Source organism: Berghia stephanieae, chromosome 3 (assembly GCF_034508935.2).
Source record: "Berghia stephanieae isolate SIO BIC M18660-M18661 chromosome 3, UCSD_Bste_1.3, whole genome shotgun sequence".
NCBI lineage: Eukaryota > Metazoa > Mollusca > Gastropoda > Nudibranchia > Aeolidiidae > Berghia > Berghia stephanieae.
Genome location: NC_088362.1, coordinates 60,814,727 through 60,827,562, shown reverse-complemented (window position 1 = coordinate 60,827,562; position 12,836 = coordinate 60,814,727). Strand labels below are relative to the sequence as shown.

The window sequence follows — 12,836 nt, the reverse complement described above, 5'->3', positions numbered from 1 at the left end:
GGCTCTGGTTCCGGCTCAGGCTCCGGATCTGGCTCTGGCTCAGGCTCTGGTTCTGAAGAGAGTAAGTAAACGCGAATATTTCTATAGCGGCAATGTGGTCTTGTGGTATGACACACTCGCTTTCGGACCGTTGAGTCCTTGGAAAATGGTTTTTACTCAAATTCTCTCACCGTTATCACGTGTAAAATGAGTTCCTGACCATTGAAGCGTTGTCTCTGTCAGAAAAATAAATTGTGTTATCGCCTAACAGGCGTTGTTTCGTTCTTTATGTTTACGTGTTTCTCTTGGTTAGAGACCCTTTGTAAAGCACTTTGAGCACGTTTCGTGGATATTGCGCAATATATTTAAAAACTTTTTTTAAAACTCAACGATTTACCCCAACAATGATTAAATAACACGTCAAAAGCCTTAAAAGTTCGTCCTCTGGCATTAATCTTGATTTTAATTAAGTATTAATGACTTAAGAGATGCATATGAGGTTCCACTTGAATTTCTAGGTGCCAAAACTTTCTTCCATAAAATATTGAAATAAGTTCCTTTAAAACCTGAATGTCATTTCTAGACCACCCAGTAGTCTTTGAGTATGTGTATAAATGAACACAGAAAGTTAATCAAAATATCTCTGATTCTTTTCCTCAGAACGTTATTTCAGTGGCTCCGGCTCTGGCTCTGGCTCTGGTGATATGTCTTATGGCTCTGGCTCTGGCTCTTGCTCTGGTGATATGTCTTATGGCTCTGGCTCCGGCTCTGGTTCTGGTGATATGTCTTATGGCTCTGGCTCTGGCTCTGGCTCCGGCTCTGGTATGTCCTATGGATCTGGATCTGGCTCAGGCTCTGGATCTTTTGGCTATGGCAGCGGAAGTGGAAGCGTTGAGAGTAAGTATTCAAATCAAAACATTAGGCAATATAGAAAGGGTGTAATTATAAAGCTATGTACATTTTTTAACTTGTCAAAACATCTAGGCCATAAAATAATTACAGTGATTGCCTTGAAATATTTTAGTGAGCGTTTAAAAAAATTAACATCAAGTAGATGAAAATAAAATCATCAAATTCCGTTTTTCATAAATTTTCTAGTCCGAATTTTAATCATAAAATTATCTCCAAATAACTTTATTGGAGGCACTTCTATCTTAAATTTCATTTCTGAATCATTCTATATTTAGAATCATAAATGAACAAAGGATATTGTACCAACATTTTCAATTCCTCATCCAATTTTTCAGAACGTTACTTCAGTGGATCCGGCAGCGGTAGTGGAAGTGGAAGCGGCTCTGGCTCTGGCTCCGGCTCCGGCTCTGGTGATATGTCTTATGGCTCTGGCTCTGGCTCTGGATCTGGATCTGGCTCTGGCTCTGGGTCTGGCTCAGGATCTGGCTCTGGTTCTGGTAGTGAAGAGAGTAAGAATTAAAATACAAATTTTGTTTGAAATTTAGCATGGTTATATAAACAGTAATAGCTGTATAACAGCTTATTCAAACTAAAAAAATACTAAAGACTTAACTTTTCGGGATCAGAACCCCTCGTCAGTTAACAACAAACAAATAAAACATTAATACATCACATAAAATTGATTCTTTTCCTCAGAACGCTATTTCAGTGGCTCCGGCTCTGGCTCTGGCTCTGGTGATATGTCTTATGGCTCTGGCTCCGGCTCTGGCTCTGGTGATATGTCTTATGGCTCTGGCTCCGGCTCTGGCTCTGGTGATATGTCTTATGGCTCTGGCTCTGGCTCCGGATCTGGTATGTCCTATGGCTCCGGCTCTGGTATGTCCTATGGATCTGGATCTGGCTCAGGCTCTGGATCTTTTGGCTATGGCAGCGGAAGTGGAAGCGTTGAGAGTAAGTATTCAACAATACCAAAACATTAGGCAATATAGAAAAGGTGTAATTATAAAGCTATGTACATTTTTTAACTTGTAAAAATATCTAGGCCATAAAATAATTAAAATGATTGCCTTGAAATATTTTAGTGAGCGTTTTAAGAAAATTAGCATCAAGTAGAAAAAAACAAAATCATCAAATTCCGTTTTTCATAAATTTTCTAGTCCGCATTTTAATCAATCTTCAAATAACTTTCTTGAAGCACCGTGTATCTTCAATTTCATATCTGAGTCATTCTTGATTTAGAATCACAATTGAACAACGGATGTCATATCAATCTTTTTCAATCCCTCATCCAATGTCTCAGAACGTTACTTCAGTGGATCCGGCAGTGGTAGTGGAAGTGGAAGCGGCTCTGGCTCCGGCTCTGGATCTGGCTCTGGTGATATGTCTTATGGGTCTGGCTCCGGCTCCGGCTCTGGTGATATGTCTTATGGCTCTGGCTCCGGCTCTGGCTCTGGCTCTGGCTCAGGATCTGGCTCTGGTAGTGAAGAGAGTAAGAATTAAATACAAATTTTGTTTGAAATTTAGCATGATGCAGACAGTTATGTATAAACAGTAATAGCTGTATAACAGCTTATTAAAATGAACAAAATAAAATAGTAAACACTCATCTTTTCGGGATAAGAACCCCTCTTCAGCTAACAACAAAACAAATAAAACACTAATGCATCACATCAAATTGATTTTTTTCCACAGAACGTTATTTCAGTGGCTCCGGCTCTGGCTCCGGCTCTGGCTCTGGCTCTGGTGATATGTCTTATGGCTCTGGCTCCGGCTCTGGCTCTGGTGATATGTCTTATGGCTCTGGCTCCGGCTCTGGCTCTGGTGATATGTCTTATGGCTCTGGCTCTGGCTCTGGCTCTGGATCTGGTATGTCCTATGGATCTGGATCTGGTATGTCCTATGGATCTGGATCTGGCTCAGGCTCTGGATCTTTTGGCTATGGCAGCGGAAGTGGAAGCGTTGAGAGTAAGTATTCAACAATATCAAAACGTTAGGCATTATAGAAAGGGTGTAATTATAAAGCTATGTACATTCTTTAACTTGTAAAAATATCTAGGCCATAAAATAATTACAATAATTGCCTAGAAATATTTTAGTGAGCGTTTTAAGAAAATTAGCATCATGCAGATAAAAACAAAATCATCAAATTCTGTTTTCCATACATTTTCTAGTCCGTATTTTAATCATACAATTATCTCCAAATAACTTTATTGGAGGCACTTCTATCTTAAATTTCATTTCTGAGTCATTCTATATTTAGAATCATAAATAAACAACGGATATTGTACCAACATTTTTCAATCCCTCATCCAATTTCTAAGAACGTTACTTCAGTGGATCCGGCAGTGGTAGTGGAAGTGGAAGCGGCTCTGGCTCTGGCTCTGGCTCTGGCTCCGGCTCCGGATCCGGCTCTGGCTCTGGCTCTGGCTCTGGTTCTGGCTCAGGATCTGGCTCTGGTTCTGGGAGTGAAGAGAGTAAGTACTAAATGAAATATTCGTTCAAAATTTAGCATGATGGAATTTGTATTATACAAACATTGATATAACACCTTGTAAAATTTCCAAAATACTAAACACTTATCAATAACAAAACAATTATAACATTAATACATCACATAAAATTGATTCTTTTCCTCAGAGCGTTATTTCAGTGGCTCCGGCTCTGGCTCTGGTGATATGTCTTATGGCTCCGGCTCCGGCTCCGGCTCTGGCTCTGGCTCTGGTGATATGTCTTATGGCTCTGGCTCTGGATCCGGCTCTGGCTCTGGTATGTCCTATGGCTCCGGCTCTGGCATGTCCTATGGATCTGGATCTGGCTCAGGCTCTGGAAGCGGAAGCGGAAGTGGAAGCGTGGAGAGTAAGTATTCAATAATATCAAAACATTAAGCAGTATTACAAAAAGTATAATTAAGAAGCTACAAGCATTTTAAACGAACAAAATGAAATGTAGGCCATAAAATAATCAAAATAATATCTTAGGAAGATTTTAGTAAGCGTTTTAACAAAATTATCATCATATTGATGAAAAACGACTCTTTGAATTTTTTGTCAAAACTTTTCTAATTCATATTTTAATCCTAAAATTATCTCCATATTACTTTCTTGGAGCACCTTCTATCCTAAATTCAGTAAGATACATTCTAGGTTTAAAATGATTAATGAACTGCAGATATAATTTAGCTCACTCAATCCTAGAGATTTTTGCTACTTTTCAAAATTGGAAAAAATGTATTAAAAATGACCACGTACCTAGATAGATTATTCAATTATCACTAACATATTATTATTATTATTATTATTATTATTATTATTATATTATTATTATTATTATTATTATTATTATTATTATTATTATTATTATTATTATTATTGTTATTATTATTATTATTATTATTATTATTATTATTATTGTTATTATTATTATTATTATTATTATTATTATATCGTTTACCAAACTAACTCTAATTAAAAACGAGACATGACGCCTGTTAGGCGATAATACATTGTTGTTTTTTTTTCCGACAGGACAACGCTGTTAACAGCAAGGAACTCATTTTACACCAGAGTATGGTGAGAGAATGTAAGTTAAGCACCTTCTCGAAGGATCAACTTTCGGATTGGAAGGTCCTGAGTTAGAGCCTCGCTCAGCGCATAGTTGAGTCCTTGGAAAACCTCTTTACTCACATTCTCTCACCGTACTCGGTTTTAAAATGAGTACTGGATCGTTAACAGCGTTGTCTCTGTTCGAAAAATATTGCAATATCGCCTAACAGTTAACAGGCGTCATGTCCCGTATGTTAAATGTTGCTGTTGGCCACTTTGAGCACGTTTAGTGGATATTGCGCTATATAAAATCTCATTTTATTTATTTATTTATTTATTTTATTTTAGTAGTAGTCGTAGTAGTAGTAGTAGTAGTAGTAGTAGTAGTAGTAGTAGTAGTAGTAGTAGTAGTAGTAGTAGTAGTAGTAGTAATAGTGTTTGTGGTGGTGGTAGTAGTAGTAGTAGGAGTAGTAGTAGTAGTAGTAGTAGTAGTAGTAGTAGTAGTAGTAGTAGTAGTAGTAGTAGAGGAGGAGGAGGAGGAGGAGGAGAGTAGTAGTATTATTATTAGTAGTAGTAGTAGTAGTAGTAGTAGTAGTAGTAGTAGTAGTAGTAGTAGTAGTAGTAGTAGTAGTAGTAATATAAATATCATCATCATCATCATCATCATCATCATCATCATCATCATCATCATCATCATCATTATCATTATTACTATTATTATTATTATTATTATTATTATTATTATTATTATTATTATTATTATTATTATTGTTTTTATTATTATTATTATTATTATTATTATTATTATTATTATTATTATTATTATTATTATTATTGTTGTTATTATTATTATTATTATTATTATTATTATTATTATTATTATTATTATTATATCGTTTACCAAACTAACTCTAATTCTTTTCCTCAGAACGTTATTTCAGTGGCTCCGGCTCTGGCTCTGGCTCCGGCTCTGGTGATATGTCTTATGGCTCTGGCTCTGGCTCCGGCTCTGGTATGTCCTATGGCTCTGGCTCCGGCTCTGGCTCTGGCTCCGGCTCTGGTATGTCCTATGGCTCTGGCTCTGGCATGTCCTATGGCTCCGGCTCTGGTGATATGTCTTATGGCTCTGGCTCTGGCTCCGGCTCTGGTGATATGTCTTATGGCTCTGGCTCCGGCTCTGGCTCTGGTATGTCCTATGGCTCTGGCTCTGGTATGTCCTATGGCTCTGGCTCTGGCAGCATGAACTATGGCTCTGGCTCTGATGTGGCCTCTGGCGTGGGCTCTGACAGCCTAGAGAAGAAAAGTATGTATGATGAAAATGTGACTCTTCGCCTTTACTCGGTATTACGTTGGGGTGGACCAAAAAGAATTATATCAAAATATAATCTATATTGACTTCACTCAGCTCTTCCTTATTCAAGCTTTATACCCGGCTGGTGGTTGTTGGGACATTTTTTTTGCTAAACGCATAGTATCAAAAGTTTAGAATTACAAAATACCCTGATGATAAAAGAGTTTGAGAAATTAGATTCATTTTTTATTGGATCCAATAATATTTCACAATTTAAACCTTAAACCGACGTGTACTCATTTGCAGGTCTGATAATCCAATTCATTATAGGCTCATTGTTGTATTGGAAATCTTTTTTTTTAAATGACGCAAAATATTGTCTATTGCAACAATGTTCAACAAGGCCCATAATTGCGTTCGGATGTCAGACCTGCATATATCCAAAGTTTACGATTTGGCTCACTTCGATGTAATAGCGGATAGAATTGATGAGTTAAAAGTGGCTTAGAATCCAAGTGAATATTTTTGAAGGTCTGATAACCGAACATAGTTATGGGCTTGATTCAAGATTGTTGTAATGGACAATATGTTGTGCTGGTTTGAGGGTGTTCACATGACAACAATTGTCTAAAACAATTTGGGTTATCAGACCTGTGAATAAATACACGCTTCAATGACATCGTGAACATGTGCGGCTATGTGATTTTTTTTAGATTTTTTTTTTTTTTGCGTGACACTCACCTTCGAACCAGAAGGTCCTGGGTTCGAGTACTTCTCTGAGCGGCGCATAGTTGAGTCCTTGGAATAGGGCTCTTTACTCGCATTCTTTCACCGTACTCAAGGGTAAAATGAGTACCTGGCCGTTAACAGCATTGTCTCTGTTTAAAAAAATATCGTAATGTCGCCTAACAGACATCATGTCTCGTGCTACTTGTTACATGTTGCTACTGGCTACACAGACCTCTTGTAATGCGCTTTGAGCACGTTTAGTGGTTGTTGTGCTACACAAACGTTCGAGGTTATTTTTATTTACACTTTTTAAAAATATATTTTAAGATTTCAATTTTCTCGGAAACGGTCACTTGGCTGGAAAAGAAAAGATAAAGTGAGAAATGAACGAATTCGAAGGATGACTGAGGTGAAGAATGTATCGATAAAGATGAGAGAAGATAGATTGAAATGGTTCGGACATGTAAAGAGACGAAAGAGGGAGTACCTGGGAAGGAAAGTAATGTGCTTACAATTATAGGAGTATTAGCACAAAAAGAGCGCCTAACTGACGACTGGTGCCGTATGATATGGATTAACCATGCTCAATACGCTTCACAATGTTTTATTTATTCTCCCAGCAGGTCATATGTAATAGTTTTATCTCAATGTGTAAAGTGCAATGTGTAAAGTCCATTATATTATTATTAATATTTTAAGGACATTTAATTAAATTAATTTAATTAGATTCCCTTTATTCATCCCAAAAGGGAAATTTGTCTCTATGGTCTATTCCAAGGGGATACTAGAATAACCCAGGCGTCAGCCGCAGCGCAGCGTCGAAAATTGAGTTAGGGCAAGGTGACTTGCTCAAGGTCACAGAGCGCAGCGACGGTGATCGAATTCGGTACCTTTCGGGTACTAATCAAAGACCGTACTGAGCCACGCTGCCCCTAATGAACTCTTGGTCCATTTTAAAACGTGAGGCTATGTGGTCTTGTGGTATACCACTCGCCTTCGGATCGGAAGGTCCTAGGTTCGAGCCTCCCTCGACGCATAGTTGAGTCCTTGGAAAAGGCTCTTTACTCAAATTCTTTCACCGTACTCAAGTGTAAAATGAGTACCTGGCCGTTAACAGCGTTTTCTCTGTCCGAAAAATATTATAATATCGCCTAACAGGCGTCATGTTCCATCCTACATGTTAAGTATTGCTGTTGGCTAGGGACCCCTTGTAAAGCGTTTTGAGCACGTTTAGTGACATGATATTTGTTTTTGTTTTTCTACAGAACTGAGAGCATTGAGGACAGCGCTTGCCCGCTTCGCCAAGAGAGGTTAGAAAGTAGCTAATAATATAACCCCAGGAGATGTTGTTTATATGATATTACATGGAGTTTGCGAATCTGACATATTATGTTATTTATTAGTGTTTTCATTTCATAACATTGCGTCATTGCATGGAATACCATGGTTAATATGATATTGCCTCAATGGCGGGATAATAAACTGCATTATATTCATACTTTTAAAAACAATAATATGTGTCTTTTTCCTTGAGTTTTATTTTTAATGATTTGTTTGTTTTTAATGGTTTCACGGCGCTTGTGACTCATTTCGGCCATTCAGCGCCAGTAAAAAGGAAGAAAATGGGATAGTCAACATAAAGTTATAGATTACAATTGAAAGCACACAAGAAAAAGTAAGACAAAGGGGGAAGGGTTCAAACAGGGCACAGATGTAAATAGATTCCAAGAGCTCACTTTCAGTGTACTTAGTTTGAGATCACATTAACGTCTCATCCAGACACAAGCACAGGTCCCCACTAAAAAAAACCCCACAAAAAACTTGAGACTTTATATTGCGCAATATCCATTAATGTGCTCAAAGCGCTTTACACTAAGAGGAATATACTCAAATGTTTACAAACCATTATTTATTTAAAACATGTAAAAGTACATACCAGTTTTACAAGGAAAAAATATCATCTCCCAAAACGATAACGACTTACCCATGTTTCCCACTGATATAAATAATATTATGGTGGTCGATATTAATGAGTTAACTGTCGTACACTGGAAAGACATGTGTTTTTTAAATTGGCCAGAAAACTCGTCCTTCAATAAATATCGATCGAATCTATTTAAATGACCCTCATGATGGCAAACATCTCAAAGCTGAGACTTAATTAAACCACATGAAGTCCCAGGTTTGAGAGGGTTTTTTTATTTATTTATTTTTTTTTTTTTTTTTTGCCAAGATCAGAGTCATTTAAACCGATTGTTACTTGAAGAACGAGTTTTCTGGCCAAATTTTTAGAGTACTGATTTTTCCAAACTACGGCAGTTAACTGGTTAAATTAAAGTGACAAATTTGGGAGCAAGCACGGTTGGTGTTTATGCGGTATGACACTCTCATTCGGATCCGAAGGTCCTGGGTTCTAGCATCGCTTGGCGCAGCGTTAAGTTTTTGGAAAAGTCTCTTTACTGTTTCCTTCTTAGCCAAGTGCCAGGAGAAAACTAAGTAACCCTATCCCAAGACAAGGACAAGAAGTTTGTTGTTGTTTTCTTTTTAAATGGTTTTACGGGGCTTGCAACACATTTAGGTCATATCAGCGCCAGTCAAAAGAAAGGAAATGGGATAGTCAAAAGTTCTAGAATTACAATTAAAGCACCCAAGAAAATGTAAGACAAAGGGAAATTGGTTCAAATAGGAAACAGATGTAGATTCAAGAGCACACTATCAAAGTACTTAGTTTGAGATCACCTAAAAGTCTCACCCAGACACAAGCACAATATGGGAGGTCAGAAACCCCACCCTGAAAGACAGGAAGCAACTAAGAAAACAGATACAGGATTGAAGACACATCGAGTGACCTTCTGCCCACCTTGAGTTGTAAAAGGACTCTAGGTCTTAAAGAAAATGTACCCATTCTTGACTATAGAGCATATACATTAAAAGTAAAGAAACTATATATATATATATATATATATATATATATATATATATATATATATATATATGTGTGTGTGTGTGTGTGTGTGTGTATATATATATATATATATATATATATATATATATATATACATATAAATTAATGGGGTCCCGATAGCTCAGTTGGTAGGAAAGGTGCAGTCAAAATATTTTTTCTGACACCCCTGTGCACCCAGCAATGATTGGGTTGCTGGGTCTGTTAGACCTGGCGAAATTTGTTTGTTTGTTTTTAAGGGTTTTACAGCGCTTGCAACACATAAAGGTTATATCAGCGCCAATAAAAAAAAATTTTAAAAATGGGAAAGTAAAACGTTCTAGAATTACAATTAAAGCACCCAAGAAAAAGTAAGACAAAGGGGAATTGGGAACAAATATGGATCAGATGTAGATTCCAAGTGCACACTATCAAAGTACTTAGTTTGAGAACACATATAAGTCTCATCCGGACACAAGCACAAAATCCAACAAAGAGGAATACACTCAAATGCTTACATTATAAATTCAAAATAAGAAATATTATAATTTACATAACAGAGAGATGATTTACAAGGAAAAAAATATCATCTCCCAAAGCAATAACTATGCATTTGGCTGTTTCCCTCCCATCTAAAGACAAAGACAGAAAGCATGTTGGAAAACAGATATCAGGGGATAGAAGACACAGTATGTACCCCCAGCCCACTATGGTAGTAAAGGAAGATCTGGTGAAAAGCAATTTGCGATAAACTAGCGCATCCATAGGAAGCAAGAAATTGCTATTGCCCATGGAGCTAGTGGCTCTGAAGGACAACTACTATATTTTACTATATAAATCAATCCCATGTTTTATATATGTGGCTATAACCTATAAATTCAATTTTTCAGCATCCAATTCATCCCGACAAAATTCTTAATACCGTTTTGAGACGATGGGTCACATTTGTATAAAAGTTTATGTTTTGTTTGTTTTTAAGGGGTTTACGGCGCTTGCCACACATTAAGGTCATATCAGCGCCAGTAAAAAGGAAGAAAATGGGATAATAAAAAGTTCTAGAATTACAATTAAAGTACATCCAAGAAAAGGTAAGACAAAGGGGAATTGGTAAAAATAGGGAACAGATGTAGACTCCAAGAGCAAAGTATCTACTACTACTTAGTTTGAGATCACCTAAAAGTCTCACCCAGACAGCAGCACAAGGTCCCATTAAGAGGAATACACTCAAATGTTTATAAATCATATGTTAAATTTTTAAAAAAATAACAGTAAATAACAGAGAGATGATTTACAAGGAAAAAAATATCTCCCAAAACTATAACTATACATTCGACTGTTTCCCTCCCAGCCAAGGGCTCCGGCCAGGGTCAGGACAAAATCAAGTAATCTCATTCCAAGACAAAGATAGAGAGCAAGTTGGAAAACAGATATAGGGGGATAGAAGACGCAGTAAGTACCTCCCTGCCCGCTATGGGAGGTCGGGCATAAAAGAAGAGATAAACACATAGTCTGGTTGATGATAGCATGGAATTTATTCACTACAATTACAAATAACTAATAGAGATCAATAAACAACGGGGCCTATTTCTGGAGACTACAATATGTTGCTGTTGATTCTTTTCACATTGAGAGTGAGCTGTAAGGACTAAAGCATTGTAGAAGTATAACGAAAAAAAAATAAGAAAACAATGGACGTATGATGATTAATGATGATGATGATGATGAATTGTGATGATGATGATGATGATGATGATGATGATGATGATGATGATGATGATGATGATGATGATGATGAATGATGATGGTGGTGGTTGTGATGATATTGATGATCATCATCATCATGATGAAGATGCTGATGATTATATTGAAATGATACTAATGGTGGCAGTGATGATGATGATGATGATGATGATGATGATGATGATGATGATGATGATGATGATGACGACGATGATGATGAATAGTGCTAATAATGAAGACACGTGAAAAAATATTTTTTTTAAAAAAAATAACAAAAACAATATAATAGAAATATATACAAACACTAAAAAAAAAATGTCTTTCATTAGAAGTCATCAGTCCCAGGTTTTGATTTCACGATTTACAAAGGATAAAAATCTATTATATGACAGTGTGCAAGAATCTGAGGATTTTGTAGACTTTAAAAAAAAAGCCAATCCCAGATTATTATTTTTAAAAATCAAAATACATATGAAGACACAGAGCGAACCTCATTCATAAATCAAATATTATTATTGACAATGTCAATGACATAAAACGTATGCTATAAGTTACAGAAACGTTGAGTGTAAAATTGCCAGAAGACAAAAGGGAATAAAAACTTTGCGGCATTGAGGCGGAGTTGTCGTAAAAACAGTAGGGTCATGGGTTCGAATTCTCATCACCGCAAAATTTATATTCTCTATTGTCTTCTGGCACTTTTCTACCCATTTCATTTCTTGTTATTATCAACATAAAATAAGTGCCTGCTCCACTATCTTTTCAGAAAAGTTGAGCAAATAATAATAATAATAATAATAAATATAAATATAAAAAATAATAAAATATCATGATAATAATAATAATTAATAATATTAATAATAATAATTAATATAATAATAATTAATAATAATAATAATTAATAATAATAATAATAATAATAATAATAACTTGTAAATAGTAAATAATATAATAATAATAATTAATAATAATAATAATAAAAATAATAAAATAATAATAATAACAACAATAATAAAACAATAATAATAATAATAATAATAATAATAATAATAATAATAATAATAATAATAATAATAATAATAATAATAATAATAATAATAATAATAATAAAATAATAATAATAATAATAATAATAATAATAATAATAATAATAATAATAATAATAATAATAATAATATATTGGGACCCATCATCCCCAAAGTGTATAAAGTCAGTAATACCAACGAAAAGGTGAAAATGGAAAGGATTCGGGTGGGAACAGTACAGACAATGGACGTTTCGGGTAAAACCTTCATCAGCACAACAATAAACAAAGGAATGCTGAAAACAAGTAAAACAAAATGTGCGAATTGAATACTTCATTTTATCTTAATTTATTTGTTTTCAACATTTCTTTGATTATTGTTGTGCTGATGAAGGGTTCGTACCCGAAACTTCCATTTTCAGAGTTTTATCTTACACCAGTGCCTGCTCCTAATTTGACAATTTGACGTAATATTAGCAATTTATAGTGGATGGTCACTTTGGCTTATGTTCACTGGCTCAATAACATATTGATATATATATTCTATTTTACATTCTATACTGCACGACACATTTTCCCTCCGTTTTAAACACTTTCATGAATTACACACCTTTCATTTATATCTATTGTTATATTTCAATTCGTACTTACTTCCTTACAAAGGAGCATTCAAGCATT

The 12,836-nt window shown here is 35.5% G+C and overlaps 1 protein-coding gene across 1 annotated transcript in view; it reads left to right on the top strand.

Annotated features, from left to right (window-relative positions):
- Positions 1 to 7,768, top strand: part of LOC144969304 (uncharacterized) — a 54,628-nt gene extending 46,860 nt beyond the window's left edge. The window contains exons 18-26 of the mRNA XM_078908413.1: positions 640 to 876; positions 1,227 to 1,400; positions 1,588 to 1,842; positions 2,192 to 2,380; positions 2,584 to 2,856; positions 3,213 to 3,365; positions 3,529 to 3,747; positions 5,362 to 5,736; positions 7,719 to 7,768. Coding sequence (XP_078764539.1) covers positions 640 to 876; positions 1,227 to 1,400; positions 1,588 to 1,842; positions 2,192 to 2,380; positions 2,584 to 2,856; positions 3,213 to 3,365; positions 3,529 to 3,747; positions 5,362 to 5,736; positions 7,719 to 7,768 — 1,925 coding nt within the window. The remainder of the gene's footprint in view (positions 1 to 639; positions 877 to 1,226; positions 1,401 to 1,587; positions 1,843 to 2,191; positions 2,381 to 2,583; positions 2,857 to 3,212; positions 3,366 to 3,528; positions 3,748 to 5,361; positions 5,737 to 7,718) is intronic.
- Positions 7,769 to 12,836: the final 5,068 nt, after the last annotated feature.